General features: G+C 37.9%; 2 protein-coding genes and 1 non-coding gene across 3 annotated transcripts; 1 reads left to right on the forward strand and 2 right to left on the reverse strand.

Annotated features, from left to right (window-relative positions):
- Window positions 1-101: 101 nt before the first annotated feature.
- tbx-2 (T-box protein 2) lies at window positions 102-5,498 on the reverse strand. The gene is made up of 5 exons (NM_001382860.3): window positions 5,093-5,498; window positions 3,003-3,193; window positions 2,681-2,757; window positions 1,740-1,886; window positions 102-1,109 (listed from the first exon to the last, which is right to left on the reverse strand). The coding sequence occupies exons 1-5, from the start codon at window positions 5,353-5,355 to the stop codon at window positions 516-518; spliced, it is 1,272 nt and encodes a 423-aa protein (NP_001370674.1). The 5' UTR covers window positions 5,356-5,498; the 3' UTR covers window positions 102-515.
- Window positions 5,499-6,536: 1,038 nt separating this feature from the next.
- On the reverse strand, window positions 6,537-18,757 carry Y54H5A.2 (Protein HGH1 homolog; the record flags this gene model as incomplete). The annotated part of the gene is made up of 7 exons (NM_065688.7): window positions 6,537-6,888; window positions 7,272-7,459; window positions 15,194-15,328; window positions 15,404-15,517; window positions 17,773-17,887; window positions 18,395-18,653; window positions 18,699-18,757. 7 exons carry the CDS (start codon window positions 18,755-18,757, stop codon window positions 6,631-6,633), a joined length of 1,128 nt encoding a protein of 375 aa, NP_498089.2. The 3' UTR covers window positions 6,537-6,630.
- 21ur-15343 lies at window positions 14,152-14,172 on the forward strand. Its single transcript, NR_052307.1, has one exon.
- Window positions 18,758-20,740: the final 1,983 nt, after the last annotated feature.

Here is a 20,740-nt window from a genome sequence, read left to right on the forward strand (position 1 = left end):
ATCGTAAAACCTTCAGCCCTGGGAACAGGGTGTGAGTTAATCATCGCAAGCATCGGCCTGTGCCGGGCGCGCAGACTACAGACTACAATTTACAAAATGATACAAGTATTGATTATTTATTAATGTCACTAGGCTCAAAACAGATAAAAGAAAATCGTACAATCACTGGGGACGCGAAAATGTACAATAAGAAGATTGAGAGAGAAAAAGGAAAATTTGAAGATGAATAAATGTCTAAAAGCTATAAATAGTTGAGGACCAGAAAAAGTTGAAATTCTATTGACTATTTTGAGGGATTTTTTGTAAAGAAACAAAAATATTATGCCCGCTTGGAAAGAGAGAGAGAGAGAGAGAGAGAGAGAGAGTGGAGACTTGAACAAAAAAGAGAGTCATTTTCAGAGAAGATCGTTATGGCAGAAACTGTAACAAATTCGGTGATACATTTAGATAAATTTCACACCGTTAAAAAGCTCGTTCTTTAAAAAAAATTGAAAAATAAGATGAAAAGTATCAAATTAAGGCTTTGACAACAAATCGAGAACATCAAAACCTCCCTTTTTGGGTGGTGTCACTGACTTTTGCTCTTTCTTCACTTCAGGCTTTTCAGCTTCTTCAGAATCTTCAGAAGTTGCTTCGACTTTACATTCCGATGAAGCTTTTGCCAAATGTTTGGAGAGTAATGAAGCAGCAGCTGCAGGTGAATTAAGAGCCATTGAGAATTGTGGGAAGAGTGTTGCCATTTGCCAATGTGCAAGTAAATCCATTGGCATATTCTGATACATCATATCAATTGGCGGTGGAATGCAGAATTGGGGAGATCGTAACGGATGATGAGCTGATAATGTTGGAGTTGTTGATGTGGAAAGGCTTGATGTTGTTGGAGTTTGTGATGGTTCGGGTTTACATTTCTTCAATGTTGGCTCATCATCTTCTGAATTGGATTCTGATGGATGTGGTGAATGTGTGGGTAGTGAAGCGGTTTTTCCGGGTGGACTTTGAGTTGCATCTCCATTCATTCTGTGAAGTTGTCGCTTTTTCTCACGCTTCCCGGCTCCAGCATCCCGAAATCCTTTGGCAAACGGATTGTTTTCGATTTTCAGCTCCGTCACCTGCAAAATTGTTTGTTTAATTGGTTTTTATAAGATCAAGAATTTTGTGCGAACATCGACCAAATGCATTGTATTCTACGCGCAAACACAAATTGGCGGGTTCTCCATTTTATTTACTGTTATTCAAAAATCGTTAAATTTCAGCAAAAAAGTTCTTTTTTCTTTAAAAAGGACATGGGAACCCCCAAAAATATCAATTTGAGTTTCAAGAAGAACTTAAAACACATTAACGAAACAAATAATTTAATGAATAGAATTCCCTGTTATACAGAACTGATTAAGTTTAGGTAGATTTGTGATTCCAGTTTTTGCTTTAAAAAACTTCCAAAAAATTGAAAATACGGATCTATCGATATTCACACAAAGTACAGCGAATATTTTCATCACATTTACTTTTTTACAATTTCCGCCTCATTTTTCAAATAGCTTCAAATATACTAAACTAGAAGTTCCACAAAAAATGATTCGCATTACTGTAGGTGTGTGTGTGGTGCGAATTAAAATGATGGCTGGAGGAGGTAGCGGCAAAAAAAAAGTAAAAAAAAAAGAACTAATAAATTGGGTTACTGTAGAATTAGATGAGAGTGTGTGAAATGTTTCACGTTTTCATTGGAGCGCGATTTCACGTACCTTCTCGTTTTGATAAGCCGTAACAGCGATGAATTCGGTCTCACGGAACACAAAAGTTCGGAAGGTACTGTACATCAAATTGTGTCGATCCGCGCACCGAACTACGTGAAGACGTGGCTGATACTTGTGCATAGAGTTGAGAATTGTCTGAAAATATGAAAATCTATAGATTGATTTTTGAAATTCCAAATTTTTCCATTCCCTCCCAATAATTTTGCAAGATTGCACACGCAAATTCAGAAATTCAGAAGCATCTTTGGTGCAATATGAAACCGACAAATCTGTACGAGAAAGCGGCAAATCTGACGCGAAATTCGATGCCTCTTCTTCGTTGGAATAAGAAGAGATGGCTCCCTTAGAGTCAAAAGTCGAAATTTCAAAGAAAAAAGTGACGTCTTCCGGAAAAGTAGGATATTGTAATGGAGCACTATAAATCAAAAAAGGCCTAATGTGTTCTGACATTGTAAAGTTGCATTAATTGGAAGAAAATTTTTAACGACTAATGTAAATCAAGGGGCTTTGCTACCTTATAATACGCGCTTCAATGTACGCTTAATCTTGATTCAGGCTTTCAGAAAATCCCTTAAAAAGCGATTTCCTTCTCCAAAAATCAGTCAACACATCATAAATTCGTTGGAAAAAAAAATCTCAAATTCGCATATTCCCGCCGTGCTATTCATCTCCCCTATTCTTCGAATATTTGTCCCGAGAAATTTGACTCTTTTTTTGGTGGTAAATTCACTTTGTTTTATCCCCTTTAGCCTTCTCCCCCACTCGAATATGAAATGATTGGTGGCCAAAAGGATTACTGTAGTTTTGCCAGTTTGACACCGATTTTCTCGTGCAAAGAGGATTTATGAATGGCAAAAACCACCAAAAACGAAGTTTTTACGACTTTTTGTTTAGTAGATTTCATGATCATACAAAGTAATAAAACTCACATATCCATGCTTATCCGATATATTATTTGTGAGTTTGAGTTTGTGAAAGTTGGCGCCTTTTGACATCCAATGCTCGCCTGAAAATAAAATGTTTGGGTCTTGAAGGGAAACGGGTTATTGTACTATCATGCCTACCTTCCAACCGCCTATCTAGTGTGAAGGCAGTAGGTAGGCGAGCATGCCTACTTGGAAGGCTCAGAATATTAACTGGTTTTCTAACTCTAAATTATCAATTAAACTAAGTTTGCAATTGTCTAGTTGACCTAAAAACAACTCAAGTTGGCACAAGTTGGAATTTTTAAAATATTTTCTATTCCCTTACCAGTTGACGGAGAATCCGGATGAATATACAAAGTTTTTGGCATTTCGGGATCGGCTTTTCCAGCAATCATCCATCGACTATTATTGAACTTGTAACGGTGTTCATCAGCCGGAACAAGATCCATCATCACGAAATATTGACTTTTCTTGTCGAGACCACTGATTTTCACTCGATATGCTGGGAATATCCGTCTGGAAATTTTAAAATTATATTCAAGTTTTATTCACATTTCTGATTCCTTTGAAGGAAAAAAATTTTACATCTATTAAAAAATACACTCGTTTATTTTTCTAATTTTTGACAAAGCTGTGTGAGCTGTTAAAGTTTAGCAATAGGAAAATTGAACAAAACACTGAGTTTCCCACAGTTTTAAATTATTAGTGATTCGGAGAATACAGCACCTCTTAGGTCTCGCGCGGAAATATAAACAAGGATACGGTAGTTCGTGGCGAGACCCAAAAGACGTGTATGTGCCTTTAAATTAGTATCTCAGATTATTAAGGGATGTTCATATTTTCAAGGTTTTCGAAGTTTTTCAATTCCCCCATATTTAGATTCGCTTTGTGCATAATAATTCGTACCCTTTCTCACTGAAATTCGATATCCAACTGAGGCAAATATATATGGAAATTGAATTATCCGAAATGCAAATATCTAGCTTAAAAGAGTCAGATGGATCTCAATTTTTGATTGATTGAAAAAAATAAATTTAACAAATTTTGGTTCCAAACAAAAATTCCGCGACAATTGTCACACATTTTCTCCAATTTTCACAGCAGAGTCCGTTGTGCTCTCTCTTTTCAAATCGTTTAGAAAGTGAAAAAAGCGAGAGAAAAAAGTGGCGAGCAGTGATAAACATTTTCACGCCTTTTTCTTGCTCTCGGAGCATCGACAAGGATTACGGTAGGAAATTGAATTTTGGGTGTCTTTTGTCTCGCCGATGGTGTGAAATTTGACAATTTTGGGAGTTTCGTTGAAGGGAAAGGACAAAGAAATGTCTGGGCTCAAAAAAGAGCATATATCTCTAGAGTTATTGACTTAATTGAAAAATTGCCAACTAGCAAAATTTAGAGAATATTATAACATGTACTGTGGCAGTTAAAAAATTGCAGAAATTAAATAACTACACGAGTTATGGCGGTTTGAGCTTGAAACTTGAACAGTTAATTAAATAATAATAAAAGAAGACAGCGAGTTTTGAAAAAGTATTGTGAAAAACTTTTTGACAATCAGCCAGATATGTTTATTTTTCATTTTAAACTTAGATATATTTTTCTACCAATTTGTTTTCAGTTTTCAGTTTCTATTTCGAGACTTTAAATCCTATAGGTTTTTCAAAAGGCTGTTAAGTTCAAAAATGTCAAAGACCAAAAAGGTTATAAAGTTCTAACTGTTATAAAAAATATGACTTTGAAATAAAGCTGAAGCAATTTCGAAACGTTTCAAGAGAATAAAAATTAAATAAAAACTGATTAAAAATCGCCAGAAAGTCTATGCAGAATCGAACGGAGAACAAGGAAAAAGATAAGAGAGAGCACACGAAAAATAAATATTAAAGTTTTTGAATTTTGAATTTGAATGATAATAATCAATTTGGAATTGACTGAATTTCAGAACAATATAGCATTTAATTTGATAATAATTATTTTAATATAATTTCAAATTTTTTGTATTTTTTGTATTTTTAAATTCCCTGCTAGTCTTGCACCCCAACTGCTCGACTTTATCAACTTATATCTCAATTGTTTTCAGGTTAATCAAAAAATTTCCACCGTCAAAATATTTATTTTCTATTTTCCATTCTATAGATTTATAATTAATTACTTGATGATTACAATAAACCGAATGAGCTCTCAAAGTAAAGTGATGGGGATTTTAACTTTGACAGCTCATATCTCTATTATTCCTTATTTTGTCAGAAAAATGTTAACCACAAAAATATAGAAAACAGTATGGATTTTTTAGTTGAGAACTTTTCAGCTAGATTAATGACAACGGAGTTATGAGACTGAGGAAATATAGTTCAAAATCAAAGCAGACAAAAAGAGTTTCAAGAAGAATTTAGAAAAAAAAACTTAAATAAAACAAACCTTCCACTTTTAGTAATGACCATTTCAGTTCCACATTGTGAAAACTGTTGCCATAATTCTCGTTCATCAAGCTCAACTTTCGGATCATCAGTTACCCCATCATCTTCAGGTGGTGATCCAACAGGTCCTGGTGGAAACCCAGCTTGAAGCATTGAAAAAAACAAATTTGGTGGTGGACCACCGGCTCCAGGACCACCAACTCCTGCTCCCATAAATGGTAACAAAAGATCAGGACGTCCAAGTGCAAATGGATTGAATGCCATTTTATGATGATCTTTTCTTTACACAAAAACCGTCGGCTTAAACTGTTCCGGGGATAAATTGAAAAATCTCCAAAAACGTGGTTTTCACCCACAACGACGTTGAGGGGTATATAGCCTGGCCTTGTCAAAGTGAAAGAAGTCACGCCGTAGTCGTCCGTTTTGCCGCTCTATGACTCGGCTCCGCCCACTTGTGTGTCGATTGGCCCGTGGGGAAACCACTATACCGACCAGCCGAAATGCGGGCGGGGCTTAGGTGGCAAGGAGGAGGACGGGACTGACGCCATGGGTGTGGCTGATCACACGGCTCCTGTTGGGTTGATGCGGACAAGGGAATGGTCCATGGATGGATGCCACGTGGTAATATGGTTTGATTGGAAAATCCATCTTTTGTTAGGAGTCCTTTCTTTTCAAAGGTTTCTGTTATTTTTAAACTTTTCATGCAGACATGGTTGGCTGAAATTTTCTGAAACGTAAACTTAAAGGCGCGTGGTTTTTTAATGGGTCTCGTCGCGAAAAATCTAATGGTGGCTCATTATTATTTGTATATTTATTTGTCGAAAAATAAACTGAAAATCTTGACGAATATCAAGTAAAATTCATAAAAAACGTATACGATATCCTGCCAAAAACTTTTCCTCGTAGTGAGACTTATCTGAATAAATCCGTGCGCCTTTAAAATACTGCTCATGCTTCGAAAAATTATTCTATTTGGCTTATTATTTTACTGTAAAGCAATACTGAAAATTCATCGCTTCAGGACTTTAAATAGTGTCTTATTACTGATTCGTTGAAAAAATGCTATTCGATAGAGCGAACTTTCACTTATTATATTATTCTGAGAATAAGTCGTTCAAAGGCTTCAAACATTTTCCATAGAAACGAACGCCGGAGCCATAAAATAAGAGAAAAAGCACACAAAGTTTTTTTTTTCGTTTTCTTCTCGGGACCCCCGTTTTATTATTTTCTTCTTCCTGAAGCAATTACCATAAAAAACAATTCTCCGCCGGTGGCTTCAAGTGCTCAAATTCCTAATTTTTAACAATTTCTGAATCGTAAACACAACTAATGAATCGGCTACTCTCATTTCACTTCATTCTCGCGGCTTCTTATCACTTAAAAACTGAAACTGCCACCTCTTACACGGTGGTTCACACATTTGCAGCACTGAATTGATGATAAGATGGAATTCGAAAATTAATTTCAATCAACAAACAAAATGGGTTAACAATTGATTAACAAGTGACAAAATGAAATGTGAAATTCAAAAGAGAACAATCAAGACGTTTTAGTTATCTCGGTGACTTCAGATGTTCCAAGTTCGCGAATTGAGCTGAGTTCCGGATCGACATCCATTTCAGATTCATAACGAATAAGAATTCCAATTAATGCATGAAGAGTGTGCTCTTGTTGTGAGCTTAACAGTGTCTTTTTGTGCTTATCCTCAGCAGTTTCAGTTCCTTTGTCAAGTTCTCTCATTGCAGGATAGACTCCTTTGGCTCGAAGCACTTCACGTCCATGTTTTGTGGCACATAGCTGGAAATAAGAACATCTATTATGATTTTTCCTCAGGCTAACTTCTCAAATTTGGCGCCTAAACATGAGAACTAAATTAGTCATCACTTGCAGTTTCCGCTTGATCACCCAAATTAAGGCACAGCAGCCGATTTTTTTCTCGCGATCGATTACCATCTCGAGATTACAAAACAATTGACTGTCGCCCGTCCGTCCGCGTCAACTGCTTTCATTCAAAAAACTAATCAAGCGTCGATAATTTTTTGGCGCCCCGCGCACCCGCTCCTGTTTCTGATTTAACGCCTATCGACGTCTTCGTCGTCATAAGAATCTTCAAGCGATTTAGGAACGGGGATATGCTTTACTTGGAACTACACTTGTGAAGACTTAATTCTGATTTTTACCTGGAATAGAGCTTCAATCAGCTTTTGGCGCACAATATCACTGCTATCTCGTTCCTTCTCATAATATTGTAAACGAACAGGCAACTTTGCAATTTCCTCCTCATCCAAATTATCATTCACATCCATCAACGGAGCCAAGATTGAGCACAGATATTCGTCAGATGTGTCCAGTAATGATCCATGAAGACCTAAAAAAAAGTGGAATTATTTTTTCGATGAGTAAACGAGAACCGAGAAAAAAAAACGAATTATGTTCAAATTAGGTTCACTATATATCATTGCCTACTCATCTTTCTAATGTCTGTTGGTGTTGGAGGAGGGCCTGTTCAAGTGTGACGCCGAAATTGAGAAATCATCATGTCGCGCATATGGCACCCACAATTCCGAATCTGTTGCCAGGGAATTTGAGGAAAAATACAAATTCAAATTTTGAAATGGCTTATTTCAAAAATTTATGAACGTGGGAATGGGGAGGTTTTCCTAACTGTAGGGATTTCTATACTGGTTCTTCTTTGAATTCATTTAGTAGACTTCGTAACACTATCTGAGCAGAACCTACAACTACCGTAACCAGCTCCTTATCTAGTGTCCCTTGGGACTTGTCAAAACTTGGCGGCGCCAAATCACTTGTTAATTGTAGTACTGGAGGAAAACGAAGACGACGACAACGGAATTAGGATATGTGCACAACAAGTTGTGTGTGTTGTTTCTCAGTCTATTAACAGGAAAACCGAAAAGCCTCCGGGGAGTTGTGTCTTGTCTCGGTACACCACCGACATTCGACGACAAATTGTGTGTCAAATTGCTTGACAAATTGAGAAGAAACATGAGGACTAGTGGAAAACAGTGAATATCAAAACAAGGGAAGTTTTTGGAAAATGGGATAATAGTTTAATCTCGCATATATTCAATATTTACTCACCCAAGTAGGTAAGTGTAACTTGATGAGAGATTTGGAGTAGCTAGAAAGTCACAGAAGAGTGTTAACTGTCACTCGATCTATTACACACTTCAGGTTAATCCTTCAATAGTGGTGGACCACTGTTTGAGCAACACAATTGCGCCATTGTTATTATTAAACAGTCGCCATATTTGAGTGCTTGTTTTCAAGTGGGTGTCTGTGTGGTGGTGCTCACAGGTTCCGGGAGCCTAATGAATTTCGTGAAAATTTGAGCTTTTCCGACGAAGAGCCAAGACAATTGAGTTTGTGGTGTGCATGTGTGTGTGTGGGTCATGAATAATTCGATAACAATAAAACGCTTTCTTGCTCTTCCCTCTTTTCGCGCAACATGTTGTGCTCTTTCACTACCATCATCTCAAATATCATTGGTGTTCCTTCAGTGGAAGCTGGTGATTAACCACTCATAACAATAACAAAAACATAGTGGACTACGGTAATTTGTAATTCGAGAAAAAGAAGACGACGTCGGTAATTAAAACTTTCCGTCTTTCCCTCATCCATTTCGTTCATTTGTTTAAAAACAACAAAGGATCCGTTTATCGCTCGTTAAAAGTTCATTAAAAGTTCTCTCCGTGAGAGCACTTAATTCACTTCGTATCTTGGAGCCACCTGGAACATAGATTATTGTCTAGGAAACCTTCAGACTCACTTCAGTCTTTCTGAATTTCTCATAGAACCGAAAGGCCAATTAACACTAGTGGTGTTCTTTTTTACACACTTGCTCCTAAGTTCTCATCATCTGTGTGGTGGAGCAAGAGGTACATATGTTAATTAGTGTGATAGCCATCACATCTATCAGGCCGACTTGTTCCTCGTCTTGTTGGAAATGTCCGCAAAGAGAAATGACAGTGAAACACCTGCCTCAAGGTGTGTGTTTCTCGCGAACGGAGATCATATATCTTCGTGGCGGGAAGCTTATTCGTGTCGGCACATTGGACGGCGTCAAGGGAGACAAGATAAGTGACATCAGGATGGACAAGACGGGAGACGCGGAGCCCCTATCACTACAAGATTGTCACTTTTCGGAGGCACAACAAGTGCTCCTCGGGAGAAACGACAACATTTTGCGGTAAAACACTGCAGATAAATGTAATGAGAGTAGATTTCGGGAATAAGATGGCGAAACTGGGCAAAACAACTTTTGATCTATCTGTGTGCTTTCACAAGTCGCTTCCAGTCTTCAATTTATTTACATACAAATTCGTAACTCACTCCCGTGAAACGCTCGTGGCTCCGGAGTTCGAAAGTTCTGCAGACAGTTCAAAGAATCTTTGATAAGTAAAAAAACCAAATGTTTTTTGAGGGCATAATAAATTGCACGGTTGTTGATTTTGTGGTTAACAAAGTCTACGGTAAACCAAAAAACACCGTTCAAAAGAACACTTCAGCTTTCGAGCAGTGGCCAAGAAATGTACTAGACGATTTTCTTCCATATCTTATACATATTATATCTACTGGGAATATAGAATGTACATCAATATCGGTTAGATCAATTAACACGCTAAACGATTTATTGATATTAATGCTCCGCGCCTCTTCTTCTTTTTTCTTGAGCTACCGTAATCCGCTCGACACCTTTAAGCACGCCGGTGTTGATCACACTCGTGTCATGTATCTTGGGCTGCCGCCGCTGTCAGTCAGACGATATATTTCCCGGTGGTAAGAAGAGAGCACACACACAGGAGCAACAAGCGGCTCCTCACTCAAAAACGTGTTTGTATGTGTATGTGCTATCAGCAACACTTGTCGCCGATCCAGAGTCGCTCATAAACACTTGTTACTTTCTATCTCTTTCTCCAGAAATCTAATGTGTTCGATTGCAGAAGAGGCGCACACATACATCGATTTGTTATGATCGATCACCCCGTTATTGTCACAAAAGCTGCGAAGAGCCAATCTACCGTGCTCTTTCAGCGTCAGCTGGCTCAGATAAATCAGAAGTTATTACAGAACTCGAGAAAACAGAGCTATGAAAACTTTCCCATAACTCGGGTTATGACCTCTAAGTTACAAGTTTTATGGACTATTAATAACCGAACTGCTACAACAAATCGACGAAAGCTCGTAAACGTGTTTCTTGTTGCCACCCCGTGTGGGTATGTGTGTGTGCAGAGTCGGGAGGTACACGTCTAGATCTCTCTGATTACAATAATATTTCTCTAATTTCTTTCGGAAGGGGCGACATCATTACAATCTGTGCAAATACGTGTATATCACTAGAGTTGTCACAAATTCATTACCTGACCAGAAGAAAAGCTGAGAGTTCAAATTGATTGAGGTTAGGGGTTGAGTAATGATAAGACATGAAAATGATCAGTAATGTTTCGAACTACCACAAATTTCGATTCGAAGATCTAAGCGGGCTCAACTTCCGACTTCAAAATAGGGCCGTGAGTTTTGACACGACAAGACTCCGGAAACATAGATTGCGTGTCTCACTTCAGAATGCTTTCAAATGCTTCTTAAACGACGACTTCATCATTCTGATTGCTTTGTAAGTTCGCCTGACACATTGGGTCATAAATTAAAGGGACATCAAAATGAGAAGACCACCATCACATTGATAACGATGACAGACGAACAAAAAAGAAGTAGAAGTTCTTCTTGTCGCACCACGAAAAACCAACAGAATAAATCAAAGCGTGAAGAATGGTGCGGTTGGAAACTGAATAAGGGTTAACATGGATGAAAGTAAGAGACACAGAGAACATAATACAGTCGGATATGCTGATACATACCACCCGAAGAAACAAGGCAGGTTATGCAATGAGGCAGCGAAGAATTAATCAACACTATGTAGAGTAGATATGACCTCTATGCTGATTTATGGACAACAAGCTACGCGTGCTGCAGCGATACACCAGATTCTTCAACGTCGACTTTTTGTTTTTTTTTTCTTCTTTTTGCAAAACGCCAATTAGCGTTTGTATAGGTTTTTCGACTGTCCATTTTCTTCAAAGGAGAACCGAGGCACGAGAATAAATCGGGCGACCGTTGATTGACATATCAGAAGAAAAAGTAGGGAGACGACGATACCAACATAACAGCAAATTTGAGGTTGATTCGGACCGACAGAATCAGACACCCCACATCGTTGATAAGAGAATCGGCGACCAAAATGAGAAAAATGGCGGAGAAGCTGTTGTGTGTGCGTCACTAATTAGGCAGAAAATAGAGATCCCGTGACACACGGGTCGTCCTCTCGTCAATACAGAACAAGTGTGACGATTAGCAGGCAGCACTTGATTTAGGTGTTACAGGAGACGATGGGAAAACAATTATTGACCGGAAGATGAAAATGATGATGGAGGAAAGGTCCTACTGGTAGGGTGGACATTTTGGCGACTTCTTTTCCATCTGTTACCAATTCGTATATTTCATACCAAACTGAATTGATTGAATTGGTTCAAACTAGATACTTTCATGTGCCAAATGTGTTGCTCGCAACTGACAATGGGCTTTATGTAATATGTAATAATCTACTACAGTATTTGCCGAAAATTGCAACAAGTGTGCTCACCTGTTCGATCTGCTTGTTAGCAGATAACCGTACCCGGGCAGGTCGATCTTCCGGTGGATACAAGGTCGGCTAAACATCAAAGCCACCTGTGAGAGCACATGTCTTGTATCCAATTACCACATACAACACTTATAGGTTGTTCTAAGGCAAACCAGCTAGCCGTTCAGGTGTATTCAGTCGTTAATAATGGGGTGCCGTTCCCTCATATCCACAGATATCATCTTAAATGACTAATTTAACGGCTCTCAGTGAATGAGATGAGGGAAGAAAGGCATACCGCCGGACAATTTGGGCAGCAGCAACAGCACGATGGCGTGTACATCAAAACTGCTTGTCTTTTGATTTTTATCTCTTCCCCCCTTACAGGTGCGTATACTATTCGCTTCCGATTTTATGAGCTACACCGAAAAAGAGATGGAGGCTAATCTCGTGTCCATCTGGAATATGTCGCTTGTAAATCTACTTTGTAAGAGGGAGTCGATCAAAGAGCGGAAACAATCCATAAAAGGGACTTCCGAAGGAAATGTGCTCACAGTTTTGTAAGTTTAGGCTTCGAAGCACATAGTGAACTTCCGAATGGGATAAAAGTGCAAATGAGCCTTTTTACACTATTTATGACTGTCTAGCTTCTGTGCGGCATAGTTGGTGTGACATCTTCGAGAGCCTTGTAAGACAGTTTACATAAACGTTTGATACTTCTCAAGTGCGTTTTTCCTATTCTTTGACTCTTTTAGGTATCAGATGACGGATTAGACTACTTCTACACAAGGAAACGAACGAAGAATGGCGGAATGAAACAACACAAGAGAGAGAGAGACAGGGTCAAGTGTATTCGCTCTATAAACATTTGTAACTGCTGTTCATCTCGCCTGCTGACTGCTCATTTGTGTGTGGCTCGGGGCTCCTCTCTGTGCAAATTAGATCGACTGATGATGGTTGCTCGAGTGGTACTCGATCAACGCTAAATATGTCGAAAATCGAGGCTAACATGTTTTGTGTGAGTAGGAGGAGGAGGACAGGAAAATCTGAATGTTATCATAACATTCGATAAGCAAATTGATAATATTGATACAAGAGCCATAGAAATAATAATGGTCAAATAAGGTCAGAGGCCCTAATAACAGTAATCGAGTACAATTTATGACCAATAAAGAGGGGTCACTAATTTCGCGCACACTATCTGGGTACGGTAAGTGCAAGGAGTGTGTACTTTGGGAATCTAACTGTGTAGGTTTCAAAAAATATGGTAGTAGGTTTCAGTCCCCAAATTTTTTAGAATTCTGAAATATTATGAACATTTCCGGCAATTCCTTCCTTATCAACCTTTTCTCTAGGTTCTCAAAAAAACCAACGGAAGATCCAATATCCAAGCCGCGACATTGAAAAGTTGGAAATGATATTTGATTTGACACATTAATCAATCACATTTACGAGTATGTACATGTCATCTTGTCTCCCAGTGATGATGATGATGAACACCGCTATCACTGTTGGCGGCAACGTCTTCCAACTTCAAAAACGACCGTGTACCCCCGAATCGTCTTATTCCTATTATCACGATCTTGTTTTGTCTCTCCAGAATCAGAAAAAAAGAAGATGTACCCCTTTTTCCTATTTGTTAAAGGACTTATTAATGACCTTATAAGTCGTTTTCTCTTCTCAATTCTTGATCGTTTTCAAAAAGCAGAACGGTCCGCACGCGTGAGTACAAAAAAGTGATGAGAAGGAAGAGAACCGATACCGTAATCGAATTACAGAGAGGGACGCGAAATTGGCAGAAGAAAAGGCGTTGACCGTTTGACGCGAAAATTGTATTTTCGTCGAAATTGTGGCATCCGGTCACATGACCACGTGATGCAACACAATTAGAGAAACAAGTAGGTGCGAGTTAAAGCCTATTAAATTCTAGATCATTTTACTGCCACCTTTTTGGCAAATACAGAGAAGGTTGCGTCAACGTTTAATGACACGTCAAATGATCTACTATGAGACATCATTGAACGATGTAATAGTTTAAAATGCAGGTGTGAAGGTAAACACAGAACCCGAGCAGTAATAATTATTGCTAAATACTCACAGTACAAGCACAACTAGAACTTGTGATTCAGGTGAGATGACCTTTCCAAAGCAAACCTTGGGGGTGAAATTATCGCCAATTGGACAACTATCTGTAGTTAGTTCACGTAGTATCCTGCTTAGGAATGTTAAGATTCTGGCTCAATGACGAATGGTCAAAATTGGCTCAACTCTGTATTTCCAAACTTTTTCTCTAATGAGCGATTTTCTACATTTCTTCTTGAAAATTGGATTATATTTCATTTTTGGTTTTCAAGTTCCAAAATCCATGTGAATTACGGTTTCATTTTTATCTCGAAGCCACATCTACATACTATAACAGATAGACGGCATCATCAGAAGAAGATAAAAGAATAGTTGAAATGTCGTGTGTCCAAATGAAGAATTCGTTGCGGGGTGTCATCGTCGTGGATGGTTTTACGGCTTTTTGCCACTCCATTCATTGACACTTTATTACCGACTCCTTGTGTCTCTATTCGTGTCGAAATAGCCGTATCCGCCCGACTTATATGGCGACGAAGACGACGGCGTTGTTGTTAGAATTCGTCAGCCTTGCCTCCTGATGTTATGGTGTCTTAACTATCAGAGGATACCCCTCTCATTGTTTTATGACTCTCAAATTGAATAGACTGAATGAAATGGGAAAGAAAAAAAACGAGGCGGCGAAATGAATAAGGATGAGGGAATTCGAATTGTCACACTGAAGAACTTAAGTTAGGGATCTGGAGCATACCTGTGCGGCATTTGGTTTCGGCATTTGAACAAAATGCACTTTTTCATAAATATGAAAATACGGATATGTATGAAATAGCATACGATGAGAAGCCTGACTCTTAGGCTTGTCACCAGTCAAAAAAATTTCAAAAAAAGTTTACCCCTGCTCGAGATATGCACCCAAATGCCGTATGCCGAATACGGCATACGGCATTCGCCATACGGCATTTGGGTGCATATCTCGAGCAGGGGTAAACTTTTTTTGAAATTTTTTTGACTGGTGACAAGCCTAAGAGTCGGGCTTCTCATCGTATGCTATTTCATACATATACGTATTTTCATATTTATGAAAAAGTGCATTTTGTTCAAATGCCGAAACCAAATGCCGCACAGGTATGATCTGGAGGTACAAATGAAAAAACTAAGGTTTAATGCAACTAACATTTGAAATTTCCTAATAAAAAGTTCGAGCTCATTGTCAGATTGAAAAAGAAAACATTCGAAGGAGGTTGATAAACAAACAGAAATCCGCGAATCACCGAAAAAGCTACAGTATCCTTGCTTTTTGCACAAAAGTTTTTGATCTATAGATAACGACACAAAGGTTCAATTTTTCAACAATTTGTTTGGTCTGAAAATCTAGAAACCTACTATCATCAAACGCCAAATTCCTGAGCACGTCGGCTGCACACTCTCGAATTTCAGTCGTTTCGGCGGTTGTCAGCAACTCGCAAACAATTGGTAGCAATTTCATTGTCGTCGACGGAGGCGACGATTCATTCTCACCTGATAAGAAAAAAAGTTTATTACCAGGAGACACACATTTCAATTTTTAATGTATAAGTGGAGGAGTGTGCATACCTCCTTGAACAATATTTTGCCGGATTGGAGGCAATACTGACAGATTGACAACGGTGAATCCGACGAATTTCGCACGATCCTCATCGCCAGTCTCTACAGACTTCTTGATCTCATCTGAAAAAAATGTATCAGTTAAAGCTTTATATAAATGACATTTTTAATTAAATATTTGAAAATGTGTTCGAAACCCAATATTGGACACTTAAAATTTTAGTATTAAAGTTTTCTGAATAGTGAGTATAATAATATTTTAGTTTCTAGTTCCACTTTATTTCCAAGTTCGAAATATTCCTTTTGTAAGACTACTGTACCTACAAAACCCTATATCATATTCCTCTTTTCTCCCAACACCAACTATCATTTCCTCGTATCGTAGAACCTATTAATATATCAAACACCGTATTTATTCCAATATTCAAACACATTTCCCCGAGAAAATGTCGCGAATTTGTCACGCGTACAAACTTCTGATACAGCAGCGAAAAGAGTGTGACGACTTATCGCCTTCACAGAATGATTGGTATTCCAATTCCGTGTTAATCAAAAGACAATTGCCGCCGTCGAAAAACCCAAGAAAGTGTCAACACTGGATTACTGTAGGATGGGCGTGAAGACTAACGGAAAGAGCAAAGTTTGTGTTGGCTCCATGCTGTTCTGTTACATAACTCAAGTAGATTGACCTCGCGCCAGTTACATAATCATTATCAGCTTGAGATTTATGAAGTGAAAGGTGTCAGTGTGGGGGGACTGACTGGGGCTGTTTGTACTTGGAGCCATTAAAATTTAACGACGTACGGTGTGAGGACTGATAACGGAGGTGATATGTGTGTGTTGACCAATGTGTTGTGTTTGACGCTTGATGAAGCGACACTAATTGGCGAGAATACAGAAGCAGGTAACATTTCATGGAATGCTATAGGACAGAAAGTTTGATGATAGCTGCGCCGAATGATTTGGGCAGATTAGAATCTTAGCACGGAATACTGTACACTGAAAACGAAAAATCCCCTTTCATAGTTACGAAATTTTGTTCAAAAGGGCACACTAACACTATGAAAAAGAAGAAATCAAGTTAAAATACTATTTCAAATTTTAAAAAAGTTTAACGAAAACGATTATTCAGTTCAGCGAAATCGCGGTACCATCTTTTGAATTTTAATTTCGTTTTTGCATTTAATTTCTAGTATTTTCAAGTTACAGACTATGATTGAATTTACCGTTTCAGTCAATAATCTTCATACCTACCGTACTCCTTTTTAACTTCATAACACAATAGAATCTAGCATATTTGTGTATTTCATTACGTGCTCGCTGCCTCTGCTAACTGATAACCAACAAATAGGACCAAACACACTAATACGATAAACTAGGCGCTGGTAATCCCCTTAGTTTTGTCGGCATCTTCCTTTCAACCACCCCACTGTAATACTATTATCAACGTGTCTTTTTTCATCAATTTTATAAGGCTGAAATAAGTCGATGCAGAAGGTGTACAATTCGCCACATTTGATCACCTCCGTCAATTATTTGAAAAAGTGAGCTGTCACCGAACATTGAAAGAAAGAGGAAGGACAAGAAGAGGGACGAGCAAGGTTATTTAGGAAAAAGAAGAATCAATCAAAAGATGGATGACATGAAACACAAGCTAATAAGCGTGTGTAGAGGATATTGGGTAATATGTAACTCAAGGACAATACTACCGAAAAAAAACAACATTTAGATTATGTGGTTACTGTAGTTTCGAGAATTGAATGAGGATTTGTTTTTACCACACGAACCGTAGTTTCTCGATTAGATTCTCGTTGAATTTATTTTCCTATGAGATCTATGAAGAGGAATGTGAAAAAGTTTTCAGTTTTTGGGTCCTGGCACGAAAGAAACTATTCGACTATAGTAACCTCGAGCTATTTGTGTGATTTGAAAGTTAAAAATACGGTATATGGTCTCTACACGACAAGTTTTCGCTAAATGAAAAATGATGTGCGGTTTTACGGGGTACTGTAATTAATTTCAAATTATTGTTTTAAAAATCTATGAATATTCCGCGGCAACTACAGTACTCTTTAACTTGTCGTGTTGAGACCAGTCATCGTTTTTTTGGTACAAAAATCACATAATCTCACGTCTGGAAAATTAAAAAACTTTTTAGAATATTTTCAATATTTTTCATTAATTAGTGTAAAATTATCTACCATACTCTCGGCTACGGTAGCTGGAATATTTCACTCGCATCAGGACCAAATGGTGTTCTAAAAGTCACTTTTTCAAGAGTAGGTAATTAAAAATTTTGAGAAAGAATTTTTGAAACTCAAAAAACATTTTTAATTCAATTTTTGAAGTATATTTTGAATTCACCAAAAGAAACTCACTGAGCAGTTGTCCAATATAATTCGCATTTCGTGCTTTCAACTTATGATCAACACGATCTGGGAAATGGCGGGAAACATTGACAAGCAGACGAGAGGCAACTGACGAATACAAGGCCTGAAAGAAAAACACTTAAAGTCGGGGGATTACGAGTACTTGACACAACTACTACTTATGGTATAAGGTTACCACTCGTTCTTTTTATCCAAAATATTAGTCTTTCTCTATATTCTTATTGTATTTATATTAACCAGAAACGAAATTTCACAATTTTTGCGCAGAAAATACGGTACCCGGTCTCGAAGCGACATTTTTTTTCTTAAATTCAAACGGATGCGCACCTTTAAACACTACTTCAAAATCTCGTTTCTGCGGAATTTTCTTCGTTTTTGAATAAAAATTTGTTTTAAAAAAAAAAATATTTAAACACTGATATTAACAAGTTTGTGAATAAATTTTCGCAGCAAACGAAAGTTTGAAATTACAGTTTTTTGAGGCGCACATATTCTGCATTTTGAAAAGTCGTGGCGAGACCGGGTACCGTATTTTTGGCGCAAAAAACGCAAAATTACGCGTCTATGTAATATTATGAAAGCGTTGAATATTACTTTAAAATTCCCTTACATTAGTAACAACTGCAGTATAAGCAATTTCCACACATTTTGATTTATCCAATACAAAATCAGCGGCTTCAATGGAACCAGAAGTGAAGTTTGTGAGAGCTGCCAGAGTTTCAGTTCGATCCGAAGAAGTTGCTTCACATAACTGACAAATCGCTTTTCCCAGAGCAAAATCTTGAGCTTGGAAGTATTTTCCAGCAGATCCATCGAGCGGTGTACCCAGTTGAGTGACAACTTCCATTGTTTTACGACGAACAATTAATCTGGAATTGGAATTTTCAATTAAGAATAATAACCTCAGTTCTTACGACATAGTCGGTGAGAGGAGCTTCACCAAATCATCGACGCTTACTTCCAGGTCAGTCATCTAGAAATAAATAATTATTTTTAAATTCAGGATTTCATTTCAATTCGTTTTTAAATTTATGTTATATTTCTTCCGATTATCACTTTTTAAATACATTTTTCACACAACGCCTGATTTATTTCTAGAACCCCTTGAGTTTTCTATCTCTAGTATGAACTCAATTCTCTAAACTTCAAATTCCCTGCTAGACTGCAACAAATTTTGACGTCAAAATCAACTTGTCACACCCATAGTCTAGTTAACAATCACTTCAATTCTATTTTACAGTATACCTCATTCGCCCACCCGGGTACGCGTCCTTCTCACCGACAAACATCTCGAATCTTGCAGCTTCAGCGCCAATCCTCACAGTCGGCCACTTCAAAAGTGCGCGAATGTGTAAGGTGGCGGGTTACTGTAAGTCTTTTGCGGTTGAGAGTGAGAAATTGGGGACAAAAAGTCAGGTTGAAGTGTGCTTTTCGGACGTTGCGGCTCGTGTACATCTCACACTTGATGTGCACAAAAGAACGGACACTCCAGATTGAAAAAAACTAGAAAAGGGTTCCTGACTACCGTAATCCAATGGGATATGCATGGTGATTGTTGATGCAACACTACTTTGGAAAACAAACGGTCCAGAGTTACGTCATCTACAAGCAATGGACCACCGGATAATGTGGACAAAGTTGCATAATCAGAGTTGAATATCTGGTTGCTAAGACCGATTAATGCTATTTGGATGTTTATCTCCCCAAATTTCAATGTTGATCAAATAAAACTGAAAACTTGATGGAATAAATATCAAGTTTCATTTTATATTAATTATCTAAATTTGATAAGTTTAAACAATAGGGGAGCTTCACAGTGAAAACCCATACATTTCAAACCCCATGCCACACTTCGTCCACACGGCTGTTCCTAATCCAAGACCTCTTCGTGTCATAAAATATTAGATGTTTCCATTTTCCTGACACAATCCATACCATGGGTGTTTTATACCGCATTACACTTGATAATAAACGAGGTATCAGGTGTGAACAAAATGGTGAGGAATTGCTTATAAATTTGACGGAAGAGAATAGGGAAAAGGATTACTTATTAGTAAAAGCTAAAGGGGATTATTATCTAGATCTAGAGATTCTTCGCATCGAATGATTTTCAACATGCTCTTGAAGGATATGACTGTTATTGCACAACAGAAAACAACATGATATCATCAAACATGTGTTCATGTAATAACATCAAAAGAAGCATTTGGTTGCGAAGCGGAACCATTTTCAGTTTGAATGAAAAATATGAGTTAATCGCACAGATTATGATTTTAAATTGCTTTTTAATTGGTCGTGTAGAATTATCGAATAGGATCTGACTTTTTGACAATTGTATCCGAATACGAGTCTAGAATTCCAATTCCAAGTAAATTCAGAGTTCTCGCTCATTTATCGTAAACAACAGACTGACAGCACACTTTCAGTACAAAAAGCCGCTTTTTTTCAAATCTTCTGATCCGGATGCACAGATTGACCTGTTGCCGTCACCAAACAACATCTTCATCTTCAGAAGATGCGTTGAATTGCGCAACCGTCAATCGGAAGGACACCGTGTGACCCTGTCTCGACCCGTCACCTTCGTAATCTCTTGCTCAAACTTTCGACATCGGCACTCTTTGTGAAGTAGTCGGTATCCGTTACGCAATTGATATACTCGTCAACACAGCCACCCACTTGTACTACATTTATACAAACAGGAATTAAATGAAGACACCTACTAACTATACTTATATAGAAAGTTCTAGCCAATGAAGGGGTCGAAAGTATTTTTCATTTTTGTAACAAAATTAGTTGAAAGTATCTAATTGACAAATCCTATACTAGATATAATGTCTACCTATCTTAACTTCCAGCCAAAATCATTTAAATTTCAGGAAGAACATTTTTGAAACACAGACACGAAAATTCTCGTTTTGTGCGCTAAATATACAGTACTCCGTCTCGACAAGAATTT

Source organism: Caenorhabditis elegans, chromosome III (genome assembly GCF_000002985.6).
Source record: "Caenorhabditis elegans chromosome III".
Classification (NCBI taxonomy): domain Eukaryota; kingdom Metazoa; phylum Nematoda; class Chromadorea; order Rhabditida; family Rhabditidae; genus Caenorhabditis; species Caenorhabditis elegans.